We start from the raw sequence: 27,852 nt of genomic DNA, 5'->3' as shown, positions 1-27,852 counted from the left end.
ATCATCTATTAGTGATCGTCTTTCTGCCGCTCCTGCTCAAGACACGGCAAGAAGGAAACATGAGCTTCTCATCAGGTGTCTGAGCTGCCTCACTGCTTTGTTGGCATTTTCCATGCTCTTCAAGAATGCTAAAAACCCTATTTTGTCTTAGGGTTTTTCTGGGCAGGAAGGGAAGGCTAGCTCTGAATTATTCTGATCTTGAGCCCTGGATATAAAAATATCAAGCAGCTCCTATTTCAACATGGTGTTGTCATATGCAGCCCTGGACTGCGAATGGCAGCCAAGCTGCCTGGGTCTCTACAGCTATGTTGTATTCTCAATAAACAGCCAAACGGAGACTGCAATTTGTTCCAGTCATTTATTTGTATCATGGTATTTCAGAGCAGTGAATACAGATGGTTTGCTCTTCTAGGCTTCAATACACTCATCTATTGTGCCTAGACTACAGTGGTCTGTTTATAGAAGCTGTATTTAATAATTAAATTGTACTTGATCACAGCACAAAAGTCCTTTACGGCTAGATCTAATGACAGAGTTAGGAGCCTAGTGGGTTCAAAGTCTGATATTGAGGTGTCTGGGCCCTGTTATGGACTTGGCACCCACTGAGGTGCCTGGACTCCTGCTACAGTGGACGGAGAGACTTAGGCAGCTCTGAAGGGTGATGCAGGAACCTGTCTACCAAGCTCTGCCTACAGGTCACAGGAAATTCTGCTGCACGGGTGAGAGCATCTGAAAAGCCATCTCGCCCTGGGGTCCAGACACAGCATGCCTGCAAGTGAGAGTCTGGAGTGCTCTGTGGAAAGTGAGTGCCTGTACCTTGTTCAGTGAGGGCACCTAAATCAGTTCTTGGATCTAGCCCAGGGCTTTGTGACAGGCCTCCGGGTACCAGAGCATTGAATTATGCTGGGTTCATAACATATTGCTTAAAGGTGTTCATTTATACATAACAAATTTATAAATTCGTTTTTATATCAACAGTCAGATTTTCCAAATGAATATTGCTCTTTTAAAAATCCTATTCCTGTAGCAATCCCTGAAATAATGTTCCTGTAACATCTTTATTGTCATGCAAATAGCAGCGTGTAGGCAATCCCGATATAAAGTAATCAAAACTCTATCCAGTGGGAAGGTGAGGCACTTAGGCAAAGTGACTTGTAGTCACTCAGGATCTACATCAGAACTAGGAACAAGCCCCAGATCTGACTCCCGTTCTTGAGCTTGAGCCAGTGGACAGGTGAATGTTGTCTGAAACTACTGCAGGATGGCAGCATTACCTTCGCTGTGTCAAGATGGTCGTTTCATGTGTCACATTTAAACTCACTCTTTTGAGCTTGTTTCCTGTACCTCCCACTCCAGAAGCCAGAATGAACGTGGTTCCACCCCTGCATTTTGATACCGAGGACAGATTAGAGGAGGGTAAGCATTCTAAAAACATCAAATTGGCTTTTCACAGACACAGGTGCAATGCTAAGACAATGTAGATGATGTTTTGGTACAGCAAGTAAAGTCTGTTAACCAGGCCATCTGTTGGTACTGCGTTTTACTTTTTGGTGCACGGGATGGTGTGTTCTAGGAGCGATCTGGCTTTCCTGAAAGTCTAGAGAAGGACTGAAAAAAGCACATACGAGCTCTGCAGGTGAGTCCGCGCTCTGGCACCTGCTGGAGCTGCAGTGTGTTACTGAGGTGGTGGGGGAATTCCTTTCGAAGCAGCCTTAAACTTTTCTCTCTCTCTTTCTTCTTTCTCAAACCCTGAACAGCAGATGGATCTGCCCTTGGGGTACCGGGCACAGCACTTCCGCATCTCCTGAAGCACGGCTTCGCACTTAGACTCCACGTAGTTGTTCGCTGGAAAATAAAAAAAAAAACAGAAGGGTGACGCTAAGTCTGCGCTGCGGAGCGAATTTTGTCCCCAGAGGGGCCACATCCAGCCCAGCCCTTTGAGTGCTGCGCAGCGTGCTTCGCTGAAACGCCAGAGCTGCTCACAGACAGTTCATCGCTTTCCCTGCTCTACAACATCTCTTTTAGCTGCATTTGTCCAAAGCTGCACCAAGCCAGCCCTGCTGTTGCCGATGGGAGCACCGCACCGTCGGGCCCCTAGCTCTGTAGCTGTCACATGTCACTACAATGAAGTTTCCCTTGCTGCTGCCCTGCAATCCCTGCTTTCTTTAGCCTTTTAAGCTGAATCTTGTGATCCTCATTCTCAAGCCCAAGTGCCATGTTACTGTAAGGTTTACAAGTGATACAAGAGCATCCAAGAGGACTTGGTGTAAGTACGGACGTGTGCACGCTTCATCGCTGTGGGGTTTGTAAAAGGCAGGAGTGACGTATGACTGAAAACACCCCACCAGTGGCCTGTAATTTTGGGGGGGGGGGGGGAATAGGGATGCATTTTTGCAAAGTAATTCTAGCTTCCCATCGCAACATGGCACGCTAGCAGGAACGCTTCTCCAGGTGCCAGCAGCTGAACCCGCACTGCATGGAGCCGGGGGGGTGACCACCTTCCACACAGAGGTCCCACCTCTAGCTCGGGAAGTCCTGAAGCCAAATAACTTGCTTGTCCTCCTCTCAATCTGCCCTAGGTGCCTGCTCTCAGACGCTGTTGCTGATGGGCCACCGAGCAAAAATGAGCTGCTAGCCTGGGATAACTGGGTGCGTGCAGCACTCATCCAAGGGACACACCTGCACCCCTCTACTGCCACCGTATCGCCTTTGCTTCCAGCTCTGAGTGACTGCAGCTGCCCCGGCAGGGTCGAGCGCTGCAGCGCACAGACACTTTGTCCAGCATCCCTCCTGCCCCAGCTCGCTGCGTGCTGCCGCTGTGCTCGGCAGTGTGGCTGCGTGACGCGCTGCGTCCCACAGTGCTTTGCAGGCCGGTCACCGGGCTGGCGGAGGGCTACGCCGGCCGACTGCGGCCGGTGGCTCGACCGAGCAGCTACCTGCCTGCCTGCCGAGCAGTGCCGCGCACGCAGAGCTGCCGGCCGCTGCCTCGGAGGAGCCGCGCCAGCGCTACGCCGCCGCGCTCGCCACCACCCCCCCGATTTAGAGAGAGCAGCACAACAGCCAACCCAGCGTGAGACCAAGCCTGGGTCCACTGGCGAGCCCAGCGAGAGCCAGCGAGACCTTCCCAGTTAACGAGCGAGCCAGCCAGGGCTCGTCTCTGGGCTACGAATTCCCTGACTGAGTTTGTGAGTGATGTGTGATGAAAACATAGCGGCCCCCCCGACAAAAAAAGCCTGTGGTGATGTTACTGCTTGTACCAGCTGGCAGCTTGAGTCTGCCCAGCGTAGGTGATGTTTTTGCAGGCCTGACTGGCCACTGTCACCTCCAGCTTGCTCTGAACATCTTACTGTAGAGGAGCTTCAGCCACAGTGACCAGCTGTGCCAAAGCTTTGCCTCTCCCAGGCCCTAGGAAACCAAGACTAGCAAATCCAGGTAGCTTGGGAAGGATACCTTCAGCTCAAAGCCTCTGCTGAGCTCCCCGGCTTAGCAGAGAAGGAAAGTGACAGCCTGGAAGGCACGTCAGGCCCTTGGGAAAGTCAGCTAACCTCTCTCTATGATAATGGTCCCATGAGGAGTGCTCCAGGGGCTCTCTCAGCTGCTGCTTTGCCTGTGCAGGTTTGTTCCTAGAACTACTGCTACACGCAGGCACACCCTACCATCCATCGAGGCTGCGTTCCTGGAAAGCACAACGGTTAGTCATCCGAGGGAGAGCAAAGCACGAAGCGATTTGCAGTGGGCATTCGGTCTCCCAGAGGAAGCAGCCACGACCTGTTAGCACCACGACCCTCTCCAAAGGGGCAGCCTTCGAAAAGGCAGCATCTCGCCAAGGTCCCGCTCCTGCCCCTCCATCTGCCACACTGCATACATTGTCCCTGGGTATCAGTCAGTTAAACCTCTGTACCCATCCCTGTTATTTCCATCCTCTATTACATTAATTCTTACAGGAAAAATTGCTTTGCTGTCTGTCTAACTCAGCTGCTTCATCTGTACAGCTCCATAACAGGATAATATATGGTCAACAACAGAGCTCCAAAATGATAGCTAGAGAAGTGGCGGGCAGCGGGGTGTGTGCATAGCAGAGCAAAAGCGCTTCTGTGCTAACATTTAACCATTCAGATGAAATCTGGACACATATCTACACCAGTAAAACATTTGGAATAACTTCCATGAATGCTATGAAAATAACACTGTCACAGATGGGACCAAAATGGCTTCAACCGTTAGCTTTTAAGTGCAGTTATTATGGGGAGAGAAGTCAGCCAGCCCTTTTCATGAGAACGCTCCAAATTTCAAGAGCAAGAGCAAAGCAGGCATTATTTCCACAGACTCTGGGGGCATGGAGAGCGATTTGTTTGAGCCCTTGCCTCAAGCTGATCACAGCTTCCAAAAAAAAAAAAAACAATCCTGGGAAAGACAGACATCTACCAAAACCTGACTGTGGCTTTTCCCTCATTTTTCCACATGCTTTTCCTCCTATGCTCTTCCCCAGCCCATCAGGGGCTGTTGTGCTACCTGCAGATTGCAACCATTAGCTTTGCTGAGGGTTGCAGAGCCGTCTCTTGACTTCCCCAGCAGGACTTCGCCCACACATTACATTTTAGCTAACCCACTTCTAGTCTGCACAGAAACTAAAAGCAGACATGAATTTCTGTGGCACTGGCCTGGCTGCATTTAGCAGGGTGTCATTAGCCTTCCCTCTCTCGTCAGCCCTGAGTTATTTCCAACTGAAGCTCAGAGCATGCTGGCTAAGGGCACAGCCAGGTGAGTTAGGAGGAACTCTGCCACGCCGCCCAGCTGCTTGGGCACAGAGGAATGCTTTCTCCTATTCATTTCCTACAGCAAGTTCTTTTCCAAAAAGCAAAGAATTTTTGTTTATATATTTTTCCCTCTATGAGTAACAAGCCTGCTCTCCCCAACTCAGGCTACTAGAAGCCTTCTCTCAAATGACACCATCACATAACCTCCCTCTTCCCCACAAATACTTAGCTAAGCTAATACAAAACAGCTGTTGCAGTTCTCCAGAAGACATCAAACTATATCAGATCTGAGGGCAGACTGCATACACCTAATCCATTCACTGACAGACATCCAAGTCTGACCTGCTCTTAAGACACCCCTAGAGCTAGAGGCTCAGCAGTCTTCCCGTACAATCCCCCCAATGCTACACTACCCTCTCTGTGAGAGAGCTGACTATAATGTTTAACTCCCCCTGCCTACAGCTTAGTCCCAAGACTCCCAGGCGCTGCCCAGAGCATAGAGAAGACTTTGTCTGAAACAGCACATCACTGCCACAAACACTTTTGTGTTGTACTAATGGTGTCTCGTTATTCAAAATCAAACACAAGGAAAAATCTATTAAAACAAGACATTGTTTGCTTTGCATCCAGCTCACACTAATGGCCTTGCTTTCTTTCGTCTCAAGGTGAAAGGAGAACAGGGTTAATTAAAAAGAAAAAAGCTCCACCAAAAATCAAGACACCAAAAAGACAAAATGACACTTGGTACCTTGCAAGCATTTCTGTATTTCACAGGCTTGTTTCTGGCAGGGATCCTTCTGGGACATGCTCAGAGAACTAAAATGATAGGAAAATGTTACTGTAGAAACAATGTGCTTTTTTTTTTTTTGGTAGGGGGCAAGGCATTCCCCTAAAGCCAAGACTTCTGAAGAGCTCCCAATTTCCCTCTCTAGCACAGTATGATGGGCCACAGCTCAGAGAACACCTACTGCTGCTTGCATACGACTGCCAACATGCACAAGAATGCCTCAATCGCCCAACGAACACACAAAATCTTCACAGCACACCTCTCCCAGGCAGCAACTTGTTAGATGCCTCAGTACTGAACAGCTCTGTGTCTGGCTAGAGGATGAGAATGCAGATAACAAATACGGGAAATTCCATGTTACTAAGCTTGAAAGCCTTTTTCTTTTTTCCTCGTCAAAATGTGTGCTTTTCCACTTAGAAACACAGAATTCCCTTCTCTGAACAAAAACTCAAATGAACATAGATGATTTTTGTTATAGTTCTATGCCTCCAAACCTTATACTAAAACATATATTTGAGTAAAGGCCTACCCTGTGAGTTCCATATAACCAGGGGCTTGGTGTTTGTCATACAATTGCATCCGGAGGAGGAATTAAAAAAAAGATAGTTGTGTATGTCCTGTAAAAATTATGAGGGTTTGGTTTTTTTGTTTTGTTTTTAGAAAACCTCTTGGAAATCTCCCAAAAGAAACACATTGGAGGAAAGCTCCATCGCATTCAAATCACTGTAAAGCAGGATTCCAGACACTGTCTGACTTTCTGCAGCTGTGACACCTGCAACACGGCTCTCTCGCAAAAGTTCAAAAGATGAGCAAAAGCTTGTGGGACCAGCAGTTGGATGGGAGACCTCTGCGGAAAGCGCTGCTGTTACACAAAGTGGTGCTGGGACATCAGCTCCCTCTGAGACACTCCTCAGCCCCTGCCCCTGCCCAACGCTAGGAAGCTGCTGCCCATCAAGCTTCTGTTCGTGCTTGGACTTGCGCTATCCCACAGCACTTCTCAGTGCAGCTAAGGCATTAGCTCCAGCATCCTGGCCAAACTCCGCTCGGGGCGATTATATTCTGCCTACCTAGAACTCCCCCTGACGTTTCAATTGGACACGATACTCTTCTTCACTGCCTGTCCTAAACTCTTGTGTGATGTTGCTGTGTGTTGTTTAACTGCTTCCACCTCAGAGGTGGCTGCATTTCAGTGGAGAGAGAATCATTTATTGTACAAAACATACAAGGACATCTTCCTAGAGCCACTGCTCCTGAAAGACAAAAATTCATATTAAAGAATGACCAGGAATAAACAGAGCACAGTACAAAAGCAGGGTAACATCTACACGTACCAGATTAATCACCAGGCACGAGTTTAAGCAGCAGTTCTTCAACACCACCAAGCTGTAAGTGACAAGGAAAAGTTCAATACGTCTACAGTTACCCTGGCCGAGCTAATGGACTTCAGTAAAATAACAGTCCTTTGCCGTCCCTCAGGGATCTCAAATGACTTCACAAACAGGAATGACTATGGTCTAACGTCGCCACCATCCTTACCATGAGATGGTGCTCTATCTCCCAAACGCGAGAGTTACTATCCCTGTACTGCTCACCCTGGGACAGCTGCCACATATGAGGCAGCCGGGATGGGGGGAGCTGGCTGGGTCGCAGCGCCTCACCCAGGGGAACCTGAACTCTTTGGATCCGGGCCCTCAGCATACCTTCCTCCTGGGGGAGAGTAACAGAAAGAGCAGGCAGTTACCGGCAAGGCAGCAGAGGCAGCTGCGTTATCAAAGCTACAATCACTGGGAAGCTCGAAGGACACTTGCCTCTTCCGCAGCCACGAGCCACGTTTTGCGGTGCTCATCGCAGTAAACACCTACGCGTCGCACCCACAGCCGGACAGGAGGAGCGCCAGCGTGCCCTCCTTCTGCCATTCCCTCCGTTAGGTCACGGTGCTCCCGTTAGGTGTACGGCATCAACACGCACGCGGCGCGCATGGTCTCCTTAGCTCTGAACGCATTCACGGAGAAAGCTCTCAGCTCTGAAAGGCACCTTTGGACGGTGTCTGACTCACTGTATGAGGTGCTATTTGCTGAAATGTCCCTAACAGTCAATTTGGGAAGCTAAGGTGGTGCCTAAGTGAAAGGAAATGTCATGACAAGTTGCACGCTGGGACGTGCGTGCTGTATGGCATTTGTAAGGCATTTTGGGACAAAAGGTGCTATAGGTACACTGTTAAACCCTGTGAATATTGGCTTTGCTTATTCCACTAATAGTTCTATTAACAGTCTTGTGTAAAATAGGGGGGAAAAAAAGAGAGAGAGAAAAGTGATTTGTGTGAGACTTCCGTGGCTAATGATGGTCTAAATCCCAAAAGCGAAACTTGTGACAACAGGTGAAATTAGCCTAACAGGAACGAAGGTCATTCTGGAGATAAAGCGTAAAACTCCATGCGCACGAGCTTCTCGTATTTGGAGCTTGCAGAGCTGTCATTGTGAAGGGTCCTTCATCTCATCTCTTTTAAGAGGATGGCAGAATTGTCCGTTTGTGTGCAAGCTTCTCGTGAATAGCTCTCGTTACTTTGCGTAGTTCAGATTTTAGCTGCTTACTAAGAGCCACTGATACCAGCAGGGGCAAAGGAATTTTAGACATTGAGACGGTTCTTCCTACTAGAATTTTTGCTTAACAGCACATTTATCTGTATACTGGTTAGATCAAGCTGAGCCATTAGCAAATGAAGGTCAGGGAAACTGATTCTCTCTTTGAACCCTAGAAGAGGTAATCAAAATGGTACAGACAGTCTTCATTCTTTATCTAGGTTTAAAGTAGAACAGAATTAAGCTGTAATACGTATAACATCTTCCTGCTATGAAGCAGATGCAATATTCCTATCCCAGTGAAACACAGTGATCTTCTCCTGAAAACTTGTGAAGTTATAAGGCAGATTTCTGACAGAAGTAAGAAAATCTGAGTACAAAATAAAGTAGGGAAGGTCAGGGAGAGAAAAAATTGTTAAACATCGGGGTACATACATAATAGGAAATACATTTCCATGTAGCCTTCTATATCTTACATCAGAGTTTTTCTACCTTTTTTCCAATCAAAAGATCACTCTGCCTTTTTGAAAACTAAACACCAACCACGGATCAGCCTGAACGGCACAGTCACAGTATTCAATTTATGAACAAAGAAAATTTCGAATGGTCTTTTATTTCTTTTTCTCCCATTCTGTTTGTTTCCTTGCTGAATGTATGGGAATGTGTATGTGTGTTATAAGAAAGTGCACCTGTTCTGAAGACATCCTGCGATGTCTTATGAACTGCAATGGTTCACAGCCCCAGACTGGGCAATGTTGCCACAGCCACTCCAAGCAATGCCCCAGCAGTTGGATCACTGGCATTTAAAGGAATGCAACAGCAAACTGACTAGCCTCACAGGGCCTTCAGGGGGGAGTTGTGAAGGTTAAAGTGACATTTCTGTAAGTCCCATTCATTCTGCTTTGTCCTAAGTCGCTTCACAAATTTAAGCCCATGTGTGAAGATCATTTTGCCCAGCAGTGAAATGCAGCAATAACCGCTGCTCCATTTCAGTCAACAGAATGTAATTACCCAGGTTGGAATTTGGCCAGGATACTCTCCTACTCTGTGGTAAAATGCCAAAAGCCCCATCATGACCAAAAACGCTCAAGAATTTGCTTTCATACCCTATTCAAAGCTGGAATTTCTACAGCTCATCATCCCCAGAACCAGGAGACATTGTCATCTTAATACTGACTTCAGTACTCGAAAAATATCACTCAGTAAGTGAACACCACTCTTTTCTACAGCAACTAAACTTTCCTGGAAGGTCTCCTATCCAAGTACTAACCTTGTTCAATCTTGCTGAACTACAGATAGGAGGACTAAAGCACAATATATCTGTTTGTATTTATTGTGTGTGAACATGGTAGTAATGCTAGTACTGGACTGACAGAACAAGCTCTCATGCAGAGGACACTGTGCAGAATGGGCAGCAGTTAACATGTGCTTTTGCTCTTTGTCCGACTAATTTGTCCCAAACTTCCTCCAAACTCCATAGCTCAGAGTTCAGTTGCCAAAGCTCGAAGGCCCAGTCTGGCCTCTCTTTTCTCCAGCCTCTGAGACTATTATGAAAGTATCCAGTTAGTGCCATGAATAAATATCTGGTGGTCAGGCAAAACCGTCAATTGGGTTTGAAGTGAGACAGGTTTGGTTTTAGTACTCAAAACATACAAGAGAAGCAGAGAGGATCTGAAAAAGCATGCGCTTAGACATTTGCACCTAAAACCTTAAAAAGGGAAAAACATACACAACACCTATTTTTGCTGACTTTATAAGGAAATCAAATGAGAGCCTGGAGGAAGAAATGGTTGAAAGGAAAAGTAAGCTTACTTATATTTAAAATAAATAGTAAAAACTGTTCCTTATATTAAGTTTGCTCCACAATCTACACCAAAAGACCCAAGCCAACAAAAAACAATCCATCTTAAATTGGCAGGATTGCAGTGTCATCCTATGACACTGATTTCAATGTTCTCATCAATACAGCTGCAGAAGACTGAGCTGTTTAAGGTCCTGAGGGGGGGAGATTTAAAGCCCAGGCCCCGCTGACATCAGCACGACTTGCAGGTATCCTGTCTATCTCAGCACCAGGCCTTAGACGTTTAACATTGTTCTGGGACACGGGTGGATTTCTGAGCCATACAGTACATGAACAAGCGTGAAGATGACCGGGAGGAGGACTGCATCTTGTAACGAAGACAATTTATTTGCTTTTAAAGCATTAGACATTACATTAAAATACTTCACCAAAACAATGAAAGAAAGCGCTCCAGCTGCAGCTTGGACCATTCCCAGAGCTGGAGCTCAGCATGCTGAACAAACGCCCCCTCCATTACCTGCTATTTTAAATGGGGACTGGGTCAGATGGTTAGAAGAGTTCAGCTGCCATTTAGTTACCAAGGAAAAAAGCGATGCTAAAGCTGAGCGAATTGGGCACAGTATTGTGCTAACATAGCTACAAGGCGTCTGGACCAAAGCTGGCTCAAATCTCACCAGTTTGGCCTTCTGGTGGAGAGAGCGTGCAGCTGCCTGCGCAGCTCCATGTGCACAGCCTTCAGGGAGCTAAATGGGAGCTGAGCTTTCCTGAAAATCCCAGCCTGCATCTTGCAAAGAGTCAGGGATCAGATGAGCTGTCCGCTGATGTAAGAGCATGTTGACTCACTCTAAAGCTTCTTCTCTGCGTTTTGGACTCTACTCTGCCCAGAGCACTCGCCCCCAGCAAGCCTGCACGACTCAACTCTCCACTCTGCCCAACCTACTGAGGGGTAGCAGATGCTCACCAACCAGCCGGGGCTGTCCAGCAGCTAGGGGAGGGAAGGTCTAGCTTTGGTGGGATCTAAAGAAACAGGAAAACAAAAAGAGAAGGTGGGAGCCCGGGTGAAAGACGGGAAGGAGGAGAAAGGGGTGTGGAAGCTAGAGCGAGAGAATGGCCGGCCCAGGACTGGGTGCAGAACCGGGCCTGGGGAGGGGGGGAGGGAGCTGGGGTAAGCAAAGAGCCAGTGGAGAAGGGGGTGTGGGGGCCGGGCCGGGGAGGGGGGGGTGCAGATGGTGTGCGGGCCAGGCCCGGGAAGGGGGTGTGGGGGCCGGGCTCGGCGGGGGCGGCCGGAGGTGGTGTGCAGGCCAGGCCCGTGGAGGGGGTGTGTGAGCTGGGAAGGAGGCGCAGCGGCCGGGCCCGGGAAGGGGGTGTGGGCCTGGGAAGGGGGTGTGGGCCCGGGCCCAAGAAGGGGGGTGTGGGCCCGGGCCGGGGGTGCGGGGCCGGGCCCGGGGAGGGGGCGTGGGCCCGGGAAGGGCCCGGGGAGGCCGGCACCGGCGCTGGCGGCGGGGAGGGGGCGCAGCGCGTCTCCATGGCAACCGCCTCCCACCCGGCCCGGGCCTGCGGGGCGCGGCAGCGGCTGCCCCGGCCCGGCCCGGCCCAGCGCGGCTCGGTCCGGCCCGGCCAGCAGCCCCTTGGCGTGACACGGCGCCGGGAGGGACCGCGCCGCCCCGGGCCCGGCCCGGCCCGCGGCCGCCGCCCCGTGACCTACCTGCAGCCCCCACGCAGGTGACAGCCACCGCCGTGTGCACCGGCCAAAGCCTTCCCCCCGCCCGGCCTCCCTCCCGCGCCCCCCCCCAGCTCCCCCCGCCGGCTCGCAGGCCCCAATAGCCGGCGCGCCGCGGAGCCCCTCCCCGCCCCGGCCCGCCCCGCTCCGCCGCCCGGGCCGCCCCCGCCCTCCCGCCGCGGGGAACCGGCCGGCGCCCGCGGAACCAACGGGCCGCCGCTCGCGTGGGCGACACGGCGCTTCCGTCTCGAGGGACCGCCCGCCTCTCCGGAAGCCGGCCTGCCCCTCGGGGGCGACGATTGGCTGGCAGAGTGGGGGCGCTGCGTGGCGATTGGCCCTTCCCGCAGAGGGCGGTGTGGGGCGCGTGCGGGGCCCCGCCCTCTTCCGGGCGAGGCGGGGAAGAAGGCCGGGCGGTGGCGCCAAGATGGCGGTGCAGGCCGTGCACCTGGAGGCCGACGCCTTCCTCGTGTGCCTCAACCACGCGCTGAGCACCGAGAAGGAGGAGGTCATGGGGCTCTGCATCGGCGAGGTACCGGCACCGCGCACCGGCGGGGCCGCGGCTCGCTGCGGCGGGGAGAGCGTGGCTCGGCCTGGGGCGGCTCTGTCAGTGCGGGCTGGCGCCGCTGGCTGCTGCGGCAGTGCAGGCCGAGTCGGGGAGCCTCGCCACAGCCCGATCTGGCTGAGTTTTGACGTGCGCTTTTGCTCTACTGAAAGTGCAGCAGCAGATTCTTCCTTGAGGCTGATTCTTTGGCAGAGAAACCATTAATTTTTCTTCTTTTTGTTTTTATCATTAGGTTGATACCAGCAGAATTGTCCACATCCATTCTGTGATCATCCTGCGCCGCTCTGATAAGCGGAAAGACCGTGTGGAAATCTCTCCAGAGCAGCTTTCAGCTGCTTCTACTGAAGCAGAGATATCCTTTCCCAGAGGTGACAGCAAGTTTACCAACCCCGTGGCTTAGCTCAGACCTCTTTCTGCGTGTAGTTGTTTAAAGCTTATTCTAGATTGCCTGAGGCTGTCAGCTGCTTCCCTCCTGCAGTTCAGATTAGAAGGCTGGGCTGGCAGTCACCGTTCTCTAGAGCCTGGGTTGGTTTCAGCATTTGCAGTGGAGCTGTGTAATCACTAATTATTATAATGGACTTTTTTTTAATTATAAATAAACTCTAAATTACACTTTTAAGGGGGTAGCAGTTCAGTTTACAGATGCAAGTTCTCCTGTGTTTCCAGTTAGCAACAGCTAATAGATATAACAAGGAAACTTAACAGAAAGTAAAACGTTAACAAGTCTCTGTTTCCAAGGGTGATACGTGGTAGGGCTTTTTCCGTACCTAACCTTAAGGATGGTGTTTTAGACAGTTTACTTCCATGTCACCTATTTCCATGTGCAAACAAAATGCATTTTGTTTCTCCTCAACAACCGAGGTATTCTACCGATGACTGGGAAAGAGGCTTCCATCAGTTTCCTGTTAGGTGTCTTGTCACTCCTCTAAAATTATCTGAAGTCACATTGAGTCTTGGGAAACTCTTAAACTCTGTCCTGTACTTGCTCTTTTGCTTGTACAAAGAACGTCTTCCTTTCGCTCTGTTAGTTTCAGAAGGACCTTGACTGACACACAGGTTGGCTGAGATGACGGGACGTCCCATGAGAGTTGTGGGCTGGTATCACTCTCATCCTCATATCACTGTCTGGCCATCGCATGTGGGTAAGAGAAGTCTTGGACAAGGCTCTGTATGAAAACATACAGCTCGCTAACTGCATTGCTCCAAATCTACTGCATTTTGATTGTGCACTTCATAGCTGTTGAAGTTGCAGCGTTCCCTGGGTTAGTGATGTGGGTTAATTCTCCTTGTAGGACAGGGCTGCTCGGCCTTCCTGGCTTTGAGCTTTGTCCTGAGGTTCTTGTTAGCTCAGGAACCATCACACGCGCTTAACAGACCTGTAGAGAAGGAGAATTCCTGGAATGGTTCACAGGTAGGAGATGTTGGTTTCCCAGAGGGCCACCGTAGGATGAGGTTGTCTTGATGAGATTTGGGAAAGAGCCACGTGCTGGTTTGTGGGATGTAACCCCAGCACAGGAGCTGTGCTTCAGGCACTCAAACTGCATGTGATTCAGTAGTCACAGATTAGCCATCATGATTGCTACTGTTCTTCCAGGCAAGCAGAGCTGCAAACAGGAGGCATGGGAAATGACAAAAGAGCTGTGAGAGTGATAGTCTTGCTGTATTGTTTTTTGACAGCTGTGTTGATGCAAAAATTTCTTTTAAAGAACCATGCAAGTAACTTACATGCATTGGATGTGCATGGCCGTATGACTGATCTATGGCTCCAGGCTGATGCTAAGACTTTTTTTTTCCCCTCCACTTCATTATCTCTATTTTAAAGATTTGCTATTTAGTTCTATTTTTAAGTTGGATCAAGGTGTTTCCGCATTCTGTGGAAAAAGGCTGCTTTCCTTCAAAGCTGGCTCCCTTTTGTTTGTCTTTTAACTTAGTATCCTGAAGTTCTTTAAAATAAAGCTTGTGTTTGTTACCAAATTTTAGAGCCGCCCTTCAAAAGGTAGCAAGTCTTTTTCTCATTTGTTCAGATGACCAGTGAAATTCTGCTTGTCTTTTTTATTTTTTTATTTATTTTTTTTCCTTCTTCCCTGTCTGCAGATGTCCGCACTCAAGCTATGTATCAGATGATGGACCAGGGTTTTGTCGGGCTTATTTTCTCCTGTTTCATTGAGGACAAAAACACAAAGGTAGGCAACTTAAAAATGGGGATAAGCCCTTCAGGTACTCATGAAAACATCAGCCCCTGGGCAAAACTGAAATCCTGTGTTTGCCCTTGGATGCAGCCTGCAGTGAGGGCTGTGCTGTTTGCAGCAAGGTCAAAGCATGGCTAGAATGCTGATGTTTGGGGCGTGATCCTGATTCACAGAAAAATAAGTTATTACTCTCTCCTGACACGCAGACTAGTTTGATAGTAGAGCTGTATGGGAATCAGGTTCTGGGACTGAATCAGATGGCTGACTCAATATATGCATGCATTGAAAGAATGAATGCCCTTCATCTGTTTGGCAGAACTAGCTTATTTCATCTTTGTGCCTGGGGCCCCTTGTGCTTTTTTGGAGCACTTAAATTAACTGAGATGCTACTAAAGTGTGAGATGAGCTGGCAGTGGTGCGTCTTGTCTAGGTTTTTCCAAAAAGCTGTAAGGTTTTTTTTTTTTTTTTTGTAGTTAGCAGGTCTATCAGTATCTGCTTGTTAATATTACCAATCAAAGCAGAATTTGCTTACCTTTGCAGCCTGTTAAAATGCTGTTTGAAAGCATATTCTGCTTTCTAAAGGAATTCTCAATTTTACATGATTTTTTTTCACTACTTGAAATATGACTTTCTGCTGACTCTCTTAGACAGGCAGGATTCTCTACACCTGTTTCCAGTCCATTCAAGCCCAGAAGAGCTCCGAGTAAGTACAGCAAGAGAGTATGTCCAGCTTCAGGTTGTATTTGATCTCATCTCTCTTTTTAATAATCAGCTTTCTGGATTGTCTCAAATGAGTGGCTTCAGGTTCATAGCAAGGAACAAATATCATATAGAGATGTGTAAATGAGATGTCATTACTTCTGCTAATGGAATCTGCTCGAAGAGAACCTGAACGGTAGAGCTGACTAATTTAGCCTAGATAATTTAGGCACTTAAGACCTGATGTAGAATTTGAGTTGTGTCTGAATTTAAGTTGTTATCTGTTTAGTGCGTGCCTGAATCTGTGCTGTAATCTATTGTGTAGAAGGGCTTATCTCTTGCTTTTAACTCCAGGGCCTTTCCTGAGTGGTACACTCCAGTGTCATGCTCTGTGTCATGCTGTCCATACTGACAGTGCAGTCACTGTGGGGTTATATCATTAAGCTTTGAGACAAGAGTGTGGCTATAAAAGGCTTCCAGTTGCCTATCAACACAGGCATGTGTTCCCAAAGCTAAAGCTGTGGTGATGCCATGCGTTGGACAGACTGTTGTAGGCTTATCGAGGGCTTTTTTGCTCTGCTGCTTTGAAGTTAATTGCATCTGATACCTTTTTAGATATGAAAGGATTGAAATTCCTATTCATGTTGTCCCCCATGAAACCATTGGGAAAGTGTGCCTGGAATCAGCTGTAGAGCTGCCCAAGATCCTTTGCCAGGAAGAACAAGATGCCTACAGGAGAATTCACAGGTAAAAATGCTGGGGCTACACCCCTCTCCGAGACTGTGTTTGCTAACAGTTTCTACAGTGGCTATACTTCAGAGCACCACAGTTTTAGCATGGATGTGAAAACTGAGACGCATTAGCACTTTATGTGCCTTTGTGGGAGAACTGTCTGAATACCTTCATGTTAAGGAGTTCAAGCACTCTCTGCCTTGCACACTATTCCTGTGGCACAAGAGCTAAGTGTAACTGCTCTTCTGCCGCAACAGAAAAGAGCTAGAGTATGTATGAGCTTGTGGTGGCACTTCAGTGGTGTTGCTGTGTGTGAACGTAACTAGTGTTTAACCAGTGTAAGAGTGCTGAGAAGAGCAGCCTGAAAAATGAGATTAGATGTCAGCTGGGTGGCTTTTCTTGCCTCTGGCACTCCAGAGACTGTGGTGTTTTTGTGCAGCAAGTAGCTGGTTTGTTATCCTTGTGAATGTACAGGGCTTCCAACAAATGAAGAGGTTTGGAAGTACCAGTAGTGTCTGTGACTCTTAGGTAGCTGTTTCTGTAGTTTGGGTTTGCCTAACGCATAATTCACTACTGTCTTGTCACCAATCTGTATTTTGTTTGTTCTCTTAGCCTCACCCATCTAGACTCCGTAACCAAGATTCATAACGGCTCAGGTAAGGTTTCCTCTTTTGCCTGCGTGAGTGCTGGACGAGGCTCTGTGAGCTGAACCTTAAATAATGGCACAATAGACCACAGCTGTATAACAGTCTTTGTGAGCTGCAGTGCCTGCCTGGTTATAAAGGGCATTTGTAAATAACCATAGAAGTACTTTAATCTTTTTATTATTTTTTTTTAATCATAAAATTTGTTTCCAATCCCAAACACTTTGTAACCTGAAGAACTCCCTGTGACTGTTATCTTGTTAGATAAAGTCTGGAGGAGGGATAGATAATGTAACTAAACACCTTGAAGGCAAATATCAAGGGTTGTAAAATAACCTAATCCTTGGGGAATGAATGCCATTGTATCCTTTGGATCCCTTAAGGAATTCTTCATTGAATTGTTTAAAACTCACAATAGAACTTTTTTTTCCTTTTTCCCACTCTTAAAACAGCAAGGGGTGATTGTTTTGGTGAGTCTTAAAGCATGTGTACAGATCAGCCAGACACTACTTATTTCTTCTGGCACTTCACACATGTTATGCCCCGTGACATCTTTGCTCTTGCCAGTGAGTTAGACTGGATCCTAAGCCCCTTTCGGTTGTAAGATAAATACTTTGTCATCCATCCTTATGTGTTCAGTAGATGTGGCATTCTTTGCTTCTGCATATGGAAATGAGTTAGCATCGATGATTGCTTATACGCTGTTTTCCAGATTCCTTTTGTAGATCTGTCCTCCCTCCCCCAGGTGTCTAAAGATGAGGTTGAAATAAGTTGTTTCCCTCTTTGACAAGCTGCTGATTCTGACTCTTTCCTGTGGGAATCTCCAGTTGCCCTGGGCAGGATCCTGGAGAGCTTTTTTTGGCAATCCATAATGCTCTTGGCTTTGGGGTTTTTGTAGCGCACGGAATTGTTTGTGTATTTGCACTAACATCATGTGTTCTTGCTCTTTCCAGTGTTCACGAAGAACCTCTGCAGCCAGATGTCTGCCATCAGTGGGCCGCTGCTTCAGTGGCTGGAGGACAGACTGGAGCAGAACAAACAGCGCGTGCAGGAGCTGCAGCAGGAGAAGGAGCAGCTTTTGGAGGAACTAGCTGCTTTGGAGTGAAAGAGGAAACGGACCTTTCAGAAAAGAGACATGAATAAAACTCTGCAAGACCTACCTGTGGCGGAAGGGTGGCCCCGTATTGCCTTCTGGTGAAGATACTAGCTGTGCCTCTTGTCTTGCTCCATGCAGCAAAGAGCACTCCTGCGGGATAAGGGCTCCCGTCTGCCCCAGCTTGATGGAGAGCGTTGGTGTCTCTCCAGGTGCTCTGTGAAGCAGTGCAAGTCTAGCTCAGTGGTGGGGTTAGGCAGCATCTCTTGGTAGGAGAGACTTCAGTTCTGGAGGGTGTGCACCTGGGGAACATGTTTCCCCTTTCTCTATGTTTTGACAGAAGTCTTGCTGCTTTACATGTATGCCAGGAGCCTAGACCAGGAGGATGAGAGGGGAAGGGAGTTAGTCTCTCTGCAGTCATTTCTGATGCTGCCAACTTCTGCCTTCTTTTAGTAGCTTCAGTCCACCGTGATCTTACATCTAGTAATGTTCTGGATTCCAGGTTATCCACCAGGCAGGTAAGAGGTGGGAGGGATCTCTGTCAGAGGGTCGATGCTCTGTGTACTTCAAACCAAATAAAGAATTCCAAAGCCGGAGCTGTTTAGAGTAGAAATGAAACGGATGCTGCATCAAAGTGTCACTGCCTGCATTTTTGGAGCCTGTCTCTGTTTTCTCCTGTTTCTGTATTGCTGTTGCATACCCAGCACTGAGGTGCTCTACAAAATGGATTGTTTCTGCTGGACCGAGTTTGAGAAGTGTAGCTCTTCCCAGGAGGGAAGAAAAAGATGCTGGGAAGAGAACTGATAGATATGTGAGCCTTTCATTCCTGTATGCTGCACTTCGTTGCAGAAACTTCATTGGCTTGAAACGGAAGAAAATACCTATGTTGTTGAACTGGTTCTTTAGATGCCCTTGCTGTGGGATTTTGGAGTAGCCAAGGTCCATGTGTGTTGTCATCTGCATCCAGTTGTGTGACGTCTCTCCCGTCTGAGTGCAGGACCTAACAGCATAGTTAAACTTCTGTTTCAGCTCCTTGTTCCTGTGTATATTCTCAATCTGAAGCCTTACATGCTCAAGCAGATGAAGATGAGGAGCTGCCCATATTACTGCAGTGGAAGTTGTTGCTGATTGTGATGTTTCTCACAACTTACTGGCTTGACTGCTGGTTTGGAAGGATGAAAGTAAAGTACCTGAGAAAGAAATGTTCCCTTTCCTGTAAACAGCTGATTAGCAACTGTAAATTGCCCTTGGCTTTGGGATTCCAAAGCAAAAAAAGTCAGGATGTTCCTGTCAGACTTCTTTTCAATCTCTGGTATAAGCAAAGTCCAAAATAGTAAAACATCTTTGAAGGTAGCTCAAACTTTAGCTTTTTTTTTTTTTTGTCTCTGTGTTTAAAAAATGCATTTTATGAACGACCAACTTCTGTTCTATTTTTGTTGTTCTGTTTCCTATTTAAGTGCTTCTTACCTTGACCTTCGCTGTGAGTGATGCTTCACTACACCTAGGCTTGAGGAGGTGCTCCTTGGAGATCACGCAGCACTCCTGGGCCCTGTGGCCCTCTAGGGCAGCCTTCCAGGCACATCCAGGATCAACTCAAATCTGGTCTCTGGCAATCCAGGCCTGTGATTTTTTGCTGTTTGTCTTGCTTCACTTCTCTTAGGATCCCAACCAAGATCTCTAGATTTTCACCCCTCTCCAGGAAGGCTGTGAGCAAAGAAGTTCCCTGGCAGAGCTAGGGTCTGTCTCAGCTTGACATTGCTGATGGCCCAGGATAGGAACAAGCTAGTTTGTTTTTTGAAGGTGACATGTGCCTCTCCCTCTCCAACCCCTCCACAACACACTGAAAACACGTCAGGTGTTTTGCACTTTGGGATTTGCAAAACTTAAGCCACTTCCCCGCTCCCCACCATGCTCCCACCAGAGCTCTGAGCCCCCTCAATAGCTTCAGCCGCTCCTGCCTTCAAGTAGCTTGGTTTTGCCGTAGTCAGAGGCTGCAGTGCCACAGGGTGAGAACAGGGAGTTCACAAACTCCTGAGCCGGTGGGTTTACAGCTCCTGCCTCTCAGTTCCCGGCCAGGCCCTGGCCCTGCGTAGGTGCAGTCAGGAGGTTTCCGCAGAGCTGATTCCTTTGTGGCTGGAGGGAGCAGACCTCTGGGAGAGAGCTGTGGCTTTGCAAGCGCATCTCAACACTGTATCCGGGTTAGGGACAGCACCCCATGGTGCAGGAGTCCCCAGGGCAAGAGACGGGGAAGGGCCTGTCCCTGGGGGGCTGGCAGAGCTGTCAGTTCTCAGACCCAGACCCAGACTGAACAAGCCTGGGGGCTGGAGGAAAGAATGACTGCTACAGCATCCAGTAAAGGGGGAGTTTTACCAATAAACTCTGAAAGGGCTGTTGCTGCTGTGCCCAGACTCTGTTTGGTCACTAGTCTCTCACCTCACTCTTTGGCAAGGGCCAGGCTGATTCCCTTTCAATAGAGCAGGGAGAACAACAGTGCTGCCCTGGAGCATTAGAGAATGCCATGTACCATCAGGAAAGCCAGACAGGAGGAGAGCTTCCCTTCACAGGGTGATAAAGGAGCAAAATCCTGCTCCTCCCAGAGATTAGCCATGAAATTTGAAAGAGCTGTGTAATTTGTCCAACAAAAGCCTGGTAGGAAGTGCTGATGTAAAAATTTGCCTGTCTCTTTCAAGGGGTTTAAGCTAAAAACAAACTAGCTCCTGCCCTGCCCAAACCTGAACACAGGAGGCTGCAAAGGTTTCACAGACATTTGGAATTGACTCAAAGATCAAAGCAATGTTGTCTGAACTCAGAAATTGTCTCTTTTTAAGGACTAATCCAAAGGATAGAGACTAACAAGGCTCAAATAGAGCAAACCATTTCTCTGAAGAAAAAAAGGAAGGGGTGGGGGGGGCAGGCAGTTTGTGATGCTCTTGCTGTATCAGTCCCTGGTCTCCCTTTCCGGGCCACAACCTTCTCTAGCACCACAACCAGCTGTGTGACTGTTGTCAACGGTTTGGGTGCAAACGGGACTTTCTGGCAAGGGCTGCCCTGGCCTTCAGCAGGACGTCAAGGAGGCATCACAACCTGAGGGTCCAGCTCAGCTCCTGAATCCAGACCCACGTGCACACGGTACAGGTGAGGCACTGCTCTAATCCAAGCAAGCACAAATGAAGTTGTTTTCTGTCCTGTCGCGGCCCTTCAAGCGCGCAAGGCCAAGGTATAACGGAACATTTGGCTAGTCGAAGCCTGCTCTGCGGGGCACAGGGCGGCACAGAGCTGGGGAGAGGAGAAGTCGTCCCGCTCCCCAGCTCCAAGCTGGGCCCGGAGGGCTGGAGGCAACGATGGAGGGGTCCCAGGGCATTGTGATGGCGGCTTTGCACGGTGCCACTGCGATGGCAGGGCTGGCCCCCCTGGTAACTGGGTCCCTGCTGGGGACAGAGCCCCCCCGGCCCCCCACTCAGCGGCAAGCGGCTCCAGGGGGAGGGAGCAGCTCGCCTCGGTGCCAGCTCTCCGGCAGCAGATCCCAGAGACGGGCATGGAGGGGGAGGCCAGCACCCGCTCCCGGCTGGCGGGCAGGCGCCCAGGCACCCAGGAGCACGGCAGGGTGAGCGTGGGGCTGGAGGGAGAGGCAGGCAGTGGCGACGGGACCCACACGGAGAGCGGCAGGACGGTGGGGGGGGGGGCATCCCACCAGGACAGACTGCTTCTGCTCCCCAAGCCCACCAGCCTCCAGCCACGGCAGCGTGAAGGTGCGGCGCGTCCCTCACCCCCCAGAGATGAGCCCTTTCCCTGGCCAGCTGCTCCAAGCAGGGCGGCAGTCACCTGCATTTGCCACCCAGGACGGATGGAGCGCAGCCGGCAGGACCACGGTAACATGGCCTTTCTGGTTGGCTTCTCTTGCAGCAGGACGGGATGGCAGAGAGGAGCAGGGAAATCCAGAGCACCCAAGGGTTCGTCTTTGCAACTGGAGAGAGAGCTGGAGGCGTTAGGTGCAAACGGGAGTCTTTGGCAGCCCCACACTTTCAGCAGAGCTTTCAGGGCAAGTTTCCTGAAATGGGGAAACTCCCAGCTGAAAATCTTTCTGGTTCAGCCCGTCTGCCATACTTAGCACCTCTCCCAGCCAAGGAGAAACACAGGCAGACGTGTCCCTGCATGCACTTACAGGTAAAATGCCAGGAGCTGCAAGTCAAACCAAGCTGTCCACTCTGGAAACATCCCCTGCATCTTCTCCCAGAGACAGGGCACATGCTGGGGGTGCAACGGATGATATCCAGCAAGAGATCTCCCAGGAGCAGCAGCTCAGGTTGAACATGAACCTCTTTGCCCAAATTGCAGCAGCAAAATTGCTGGAGAGAGCGTCCAAAGGACTAAAACAGCCTGTGAAGAACTTCAAAGAAGCAGACCCAAGAGAAAACTTCCAGGCTGTTAGTGGTGCTGCAATGGCTCCGAACTCAGGAAAAAGATTGAAAAAGGAGCAGCAAAAGCCATCTCATCTTCCTCTGATTTCCCTTCAACTATCCAAGTGGGATGCTTGTGCCCAAGCCAAGGGAATCACAGAGCCTGTCCACTCCGTGCCTGTGGTCAGGCCTAGGTCTTGGGGATCAGGATGGGGAAAACCTAGGACACGGCAAAATCATGGCACCAAGGCTACTCATCCAAGCAGCTGGCAGCTTTCGGGCCCCTCCTGCTTTCCCCTGGGAGCTGAGAGCGTTGCTAGTGGAGAGCTCCAAGGCGGGCCAGCCTACAAGGAGCAGGGTGAGTGCTTGCCAACTTGCCCAGCAGTGCTGAGCCTGCCACAGCCCCCCACCAGGGCTGATTTTGCTAAATTTTTCGGAGAAACATGCCATGAGCTGAAGAGCAGGAAGCTTCCAGCTCCCGGAGAAGTCTCTGCCCAGGAGGCCAAGGCACAGCCCCTGGACATGGCAGCGTGCAGCTGTGACCTGGTGATCCACAGCGGAGACCTGCAGCTGCCCGAGCTGCAAGCGCCCCTCACCGTTATGCCTGTCCTCACCGCCAAAGTCACTCCCTTTGCTGAGGTCCTGGGAGAACACAGCTCTGAAGCCCCTGAAGAAGCGGACGCTGGAAGAGCCAGGGCTGTTCAGGGCATCCTTGGTGCTCCAGGTGTGGCAGCAAGGCCCGAGTGCCGGGGTCCTGCCCTGCCCGCCGCGGCTCTGGAGGACACGGTCCGGCGGCTCGTGACTGCAGCCTGGAGCCATGCCGAGGATGCAAGCCCAGGACTCAGCCGGCAACCGGTGCAGCCCAACGCAGACAAAACCACGGAGGACCGGCGTGTGGCCGTGGCACAGGGGCTGGTGGCCCACACCAACGGCCCAGCGGCACCAGCCAGCGGAGTCCCAGAGCGGACCATGAAGCCTGGTGAAACCACATCCCCCGCGGCTCCACGAGGGCCTGACCCACATGCTCATGGCAGCGACGGGGCTGGTGGGCCGGGGCAGGGCCCACAGGAGCAGGCTTTGGCCATCATCCCCTGCATTGGGGGCAGGCCGCTGAACGTCCATCCGGACGTCATGTCAGAGCATCTCTCAGTGCTCTCTATAAAAACGGAGCCCATCGAGGAGCTCGACAGCAGCTGCCTGGCCCGCACCGGGCAGAGCTTGGCCCAGCTCCGAAACCTCCATCTCTGGAGGAAGCAAAGGCAGAAGGCGAGCAAGGTCCAGGGACAGGAGGGCGAGGGGGGACGCTTCACCCTGACAGCGTCAGGGAGGCTCAGTGTCAGACCCAAGGAGGTAAGCGCGAAGGACTGGCTCAGCAAGGTGGATGGGAGAAAGCTGACCTCTCTCAGCATCGGTCCTTTTGGCCTGTAACCTCCCCTCTGCCTGGGGCCGGCTGCTGCACCACAATGTGACCGCCTAAGTGTCCCCTGCATCCCTGGGCCCAGCGGCTGCTGCTGGCTGACCCCAGGAGCCATTTGCTGTGGGAAATGAAGCTGCCGTTACACATCTCCCCCTCTGATTCCAGGTCTTCTGTAGAAACTCGTTCTCTAACCTGTGGAAACCTGAGCTCACACGAGTGGAGCTCCTCAAGGATGTAAAGACCAAGCGGGAACTGATAGAGCGTCTCGTAGTCCACAGTGTCGAAGAGGAGCAGAGCATGAGAGCGGAGAAGAGAGGCCTGAGTGCAATAAGAGGTGTGGAATTGGAAGTGGTAGAGGAAGGTGAGGAAGATGATGATGATGATGAGGATGCTAATGAAGACATTTTAAAAGTGGAAGACTCGCTGAGCTGTAAGAACCACGTGGACCTCATGACGAGCAGGCAGGAAGAGACAAGACGTGCTCGGATACCACGTGGGCCAAAGGAAGAAGCCTCCACCTGCACAATCTGGGCAAGACCTAGCTTCCTAAGCAAAGGCACTTCCACGCGCACACGCTTCCCGACGACACCCCACCCGTCCCGCAGGATGCTTCTCGCCACGCCAGCACCTACAGTAGCCTGGCCGGTGGGTTCTCCCTTGGTCAGAGGCCTTTGGCACCAGGTGAGCCAGGAGCGTGGGGTCAGCACCACCCACCAAAGAAGCCAGATGCGTGAGCTGTCTAGGAGGTGGGCTCCTAGAGCTGCCCCATCCATGGGCCACCCCCTGCCTGTGGTGCCAAACTGTCACCCTCAGCCGATTGCCCTCTTTATGATCACCCACTGGGGAGATGCCCCTTGCAGTCTCCAGAGCAGCCCTACGGCCCTGTGACGCGTGTTGTCTCGTTGGCACGCCAGCCACAGACCCCCTCCCTTCGGACTCGCGGCTGTTCAGAGCATCCCCAGGCCCTGCACCGCTTCCCCGTTCACCCTGGGGTACTGTTGTCCTGAGCGTGGCAGGCTCGTGACCCACGGATGGCTTTCTTCTCTCCCGCTGCAGTTTGCCCATGAGCACGTAGCTGATGAGAACTCATCCTCATCCTTCACCGACACCTCAGAGGACAATTCAGGTGTGTACGCAGCACCGCTGAGGCAAAGGCTTCCTGGGGACAGTGGCTTCGAAAGCCACCAAGCTCAGGGATGGCCAGCCCTGCGTCTCACAGGAGTTTGGGGCTGGTCACAGTGACCCAGCCGTGGTCCCACCAGCCTCAGCAGAGGCAGGGATCGAGCAGGGGCTCCCTGGCCTCCCCGCCATCCCTCGCTGTCCCGTCCCCATGGCAGCAGTGTCCGTGTGGGGCCTGGCCGTGCCAAGGCCGTGATGCCTTGGGGAAGCCCTGGGTGGTGGGCAGTAGGCAGGTATTTGCCCTGCACCCATGCAGACCCTCACCCAAGTCTCTCCTCCTCCCCACAGACACATTTACCTTCCTGGACGCCCCAGCTTCCAGGCAGTGGCCCTTGATCCTCAGGAGGATGCTTCAGGCTGGGTGCCGAGCTCTTTCCTGCAGCTGTGAGCGGTGGCAGTGAGAAGCCCTGCACGAGGATACACGTGCCAGACAGGCCCCTGAGCTCGGGGCTGGCCCCGAGGATGCGCAGCACGAAGAGGGCGAGCAGCGGAGGGGAAAACACTCATGCTGGAGATCTTCAGCGAGCCCCAGAGCACGTCCCGCTTCCTGCCTTAGCTCATGGCACGTGAGGAGGACCCACCTGCTCATACAGGCAGCCAGAGCTACACTCCCTCCCGGGTCCTACAGGAACACCACCCTACAGTGCTCCTTGCATTAGGAAGGACTAACAAAGGTTGTTAATAAAGACATAAAACAATTATCACCTCAAGCATCAGTTGGCCTTGCTACCACTGAGCATGTGTACCACTGTGTACCAGCCCACGTCTCTACTTTTGCTATCAAGAAACTGTAGAGGACTGGGCTAAAAGCCTGGCTGAAGTCGTGGTGCACAACATCCACGGCTCTTCCATGATCTGCATGGCCAGGCACCTCGTCAGGCAGAAGCAGCCATGGCCCATCAGGAAACCCAGACAGGAGCAGAGCTTTGCCTCACTGGGAGAAAAAGGAGCAAAGTGCTGTTCCTCTCAGTGCTCAGCCAGATGCAAATGGCCATGTAATTTGTCAAGCAAAAGCCCAGTAGGAGCCCCAGTGTAAAAACCTACCATCTCTTCCATTTACAGCCCTAAGGAAGGGGTCTGAGCTAAAACCAAAATAACCCCCTCCGGCCTGAACACAAGGGGCCATAAAAGGTTTGTGACAAAAGAGGCTTTTGGGAAGGGACACTCAATCTGAACTCTTGGCAAGATCACATCAGTGCAACTGCTCTGTTCCAAACTTTCCTGTTGTCGTGGAATAACTGGAATACAGTTCAGGCTCAGGTCGGAGCAGTTTTACTACTGCAGCTATAGGAGAGACCCCCAGAGCAGCAGCGTGACAGACTGCTGATAGGAACTTGGCCCAAGTGAGGCAGTTAGTTACAGAGCTGATTATACCTTCGGGTCCTACGCCTTGTCCTTCACAGACCTGCAGCTCTGCGGAAAAGCAGGAGCCGGGAGTGAATCCCTTCGGAAGTGTAAGCTCTGACGCTAGAGAGCACCTTCTTTTGCAAACAATACAGTCCTTCAGAAACTGGGTCATGCTGACTTCTGCAAGGCTATTGCAGATATTTGTTGCTAGATAGGCCTGCAAAGGCCGATAAAACGTTAACTATTTTGTTTCCACAATGTGCTTTAAAAAGGCACAGGGCTTTTTCTTGAAAACGTTGCCATTCCTTCTAAATTTACAGTAGCTTTCCCTTGCCAGACTGGTCAGCTTGCAGGCGGCAGAACCAGAGGGAATGGAGCAGAGGAAATACCAGAATTGGAGCTTCACTGCAGGCACCGAGGGTGGGAGGGCAGCTGCCTGAGGAAGATAGGAACAACTCTAGCCTTAACCAGCAGCCCCCAAAAGCAGGAGGGGCCCAAGTCCTGTTGTGTTTGTGCACACTTGCTTTGCGGAGAATGAAGATGTTGGAGAGGCTGGTGACAAAGCTATTTGCCTTTGGTGTCCTACACAAGAACCACATCCAATGAGTCAGGGCGTCTATGCATTTTCTGCTTTATCAGCTCTGTGTAGCTGCTTTGCGCACAGTAACTACTACACTTTGCAACTACTTTGCATAGTCAAGATAAGAAAATAGCTCTACGAGATACAAGGGGCCCTTAGGATACACAAAGCGAGTCCTGCCTGGGCATCCAACCAGCAGCCTCCCGTCAGCCACCCCCCTGCACGCTTCCCAGAGCTCCCTGCACAGTCTGGAGTGCAAGTCCTTCACTAAATTTAATTCATTTAACCCCTCACAGGCCTTGAGTGTCTTTCTGCACCAGTATCCAACCCTCCTCTTCCAACCTTGCGGTTACACCTCTGGTGGGAAATCTTCAATGCCCTCTTGAAAAGCTATCTGTGATGACAGAGACTGACACCTTCATTAATTCAGGGCAGTTTATCCGCATCATCCATTTGCAGTATTTGCCAGGGTCCACGGCTTCTCTGATGCAACAGGGGTGGGAGCTTGGTTTTATTAGCTTGCTTACAGAAGTCAGTTCAGTAAAGAAAATGAGACCGAACAAAGCAGCCCACACAGTCCAGAGCTCCACTCCGCGGCCGCCCTCCCCATCCCCACCTCCAGAAGACCAGACGACACCAGGAAGGGCACACCTTGGGATGCTCTAGGAGAACACCAGGTTACCCAAAAGCAGCAACACATCATCCCAAAGATCCTGTTTCCAGAGGGAAGCACCGCAAATTCCCTCCTCACTCCTGCCTTACCACTGAGACACACACTGAGCAAGCCCCTCCATTACCAGAGGGGCTCTGGTAAGGAAAGAGATGCAAAGCAAATGCACAGCCAGTACAGCGCTCTGAAAGAGAAGGCATTACCCAGATGCAAAATTTCTTGGAAGTTAAACTACTTTTGCCTAGATGTCCCTATAGCAAAGGTGTTCAAATACAGTCCACTAGCAACTAGCACTGGGGCAGTTCAGAAAAGTGGGGAAAATAAAAAGGTTCTGCACAAGCAGAGTAAGAACAGGGGAACCACTGTGAAAATGACAGGAACTCCCTCAGATGTCCTTTCTCACACTTTAGTGCAGCTAGCAGGAAACAGGCATTCGGAACAGAACATTGCAGGCACGAAGAGTATCCAAAACAGCTTGTGCTCCAAGCTGACCAGTCAGAAAGGGCCCTGGCAGATGATTTCTCCAAGCAAGCACTGGCAGTCCTAAGACTACCTCTACCAATGTGGGCAGATGTACAGTGAAGAGGAAGTTACATTCCTTGACCAGCTGCCACTCAACATTGCAAGGGTGTGATGGTCCTGGGGCAACATGATCCGTGCAGAGGCTGAAAGAGCATCAGTTCTCAGGTAAGCAGCGGA

At 50.6% G+C, this 27,852-nt stretch overlaps 2 protein-coding genes across 15 annotated transcripts; one reads left to right on the top strand and one right to left on the bottom strand.

Moving 5' to 3' along the window:
- Nucleotides 1-344: 344 nt before the first annotated feature.
- LOC112989747 (cx9C motif-containing protein 4) lies at nt 345-11,700 on the bottom strand. Of its 14 annotated transcripts, none has more exons than XR_010391092.1 (7): nt 11,630-11,700; nt 10,886-10,941; nt 7,353-8,493; nt 7,081-7,251; nt 6,876-6,927; nt 6,612-6,794; nt 1,707-1,845 (listed from the first exon to the last, which is right to left on the bottom strand). XR_010391092.1 is itself a non-coding variant. In XM_064518410.1 (5 exons), exons 2-4 carry the CDS (start codon nt 7,458-7,460, stop codon nt 6,880-6,882), a joined length of 327 nt encoding a protein of 108 aa, XP_064374480.1. In that variant the 5' UTR covers nt 7,461-10,941; nt 11,630-11,696; the 3' UTR covers nt 1,724-1,845; nt 6,876-6,879. The 14 variants fall into 14 exon arrangements, 3 of the variants coding, with proteins under 3 accessions (XP_064374481.1, XP_064374482.1, XP_064374480.1); XR_010391094.1 differs by having other exon boundaries at nt 7,353-8,340; nt 11,630-11,692; XR_010391097.1 differs by having other exon boundaries at nt 7,353-8,295; nt 11,630-11,692.
- Nucleotides 11,701-12,014: 314 nt separating this feature from the next.
- On the top strand, nt 12,015-18,916 carry BRCC3 (BRCA1/BRCA2-containing complex subunit 3). The gene is made up of 8 exons (XM_064518407.1): nt 12,015-12,173; nt 12,439-12,559; nt 13,262-13,348; nt 14,301-14,389; nt 15,043-15,098; nt 15,710-15,841; nt 16,439-16,482; nt 17,424-18,916. Exons 1-8 carry the CDS (start codon nt 12,069-12,071, stop codon nt 17,573-17,575), a joined length of 786 nt encoding a protein of 261 aa, XP_064374477.1. The 5' UTR covers nt 12,015-12,068; the 3' UTR covers nt 17,576-18,916.
- Nucleotides 18,917-27,852: the final 8,936 nt, after the last annotated feature.

This window comes from Dromaius novaehollandiae, chromosome 11 (assembly GCF_036370855.1).
Source record: "Dromaius novaehollandiae isolate bDroNov1 chromosome 11, bDroNov1.hap1, whole genome shotgun sequence".
In the NCBI taxonomy this organism is placed as follows: domain Eukaryota; kingdom Metazoa; phylum Chordata; class Aves; order Casuariiformes; family Dromaiidae; genus Dromaius; species Dromaius novaehollandiae.
Note: the sequence above shows the minus strand (reverse complement) of the source record. Positions and strands in the feature narration are given on the sequence as shown.

What these genes read in the sequence shown, in the direction of transcription:
- LOC112989747 (XM_064518410.1), bottom strand. Translation starts at nt 7,460, where the DNA reads ATGGCAGAAGGAGGGCACGCTGGCGCTCCTCCTGTCCGGCTGTGGGTG. An exon ending in GGCTCGTGGCTGCGGAAGAG is followed by an intron (nt 7,252 to 7,352) that starts GCAAGTGTCCTT and finishes ACTCTCCCCCAG; the next exon opens with GAGGAAGGTATGCTGAGGGC. An exon ending in AGATAGAGCACCATCTCATG is followed by an intron (nt 6,928 to 7,080) that starts GTAAGGATGGTG and finishes TGTCACTTACAG; the next exon opens with CTTGGTGGTGTTGAAGAACT.
- BRCC3 (XM_064518407.1), top strand. Translation starts at nt 12,069, where the DNA reads ATGGCGGTGCAGGCCGTGCACCTGGAGGCCGACGCCTTCCTCGTGTGC. An exon ending in TGTCTGGCCATCGCATGTGG is followed by an intron (nt 13,349 to 14,300) that starts GTAAGAGAAGTC and finishes CCCTGTCTGCAG; the next exon opens with ATGTCCGCACTCAAGCTATG. An exon ending in TTGAGGACAAAAACACAAAG is followed by an intron (nt 14,390 to 15,042) that starts GTAGGCAACTTA and finishes TGACTCTCTTAG; the next exon opens with ACAGGCAGGATTCTCTACAC.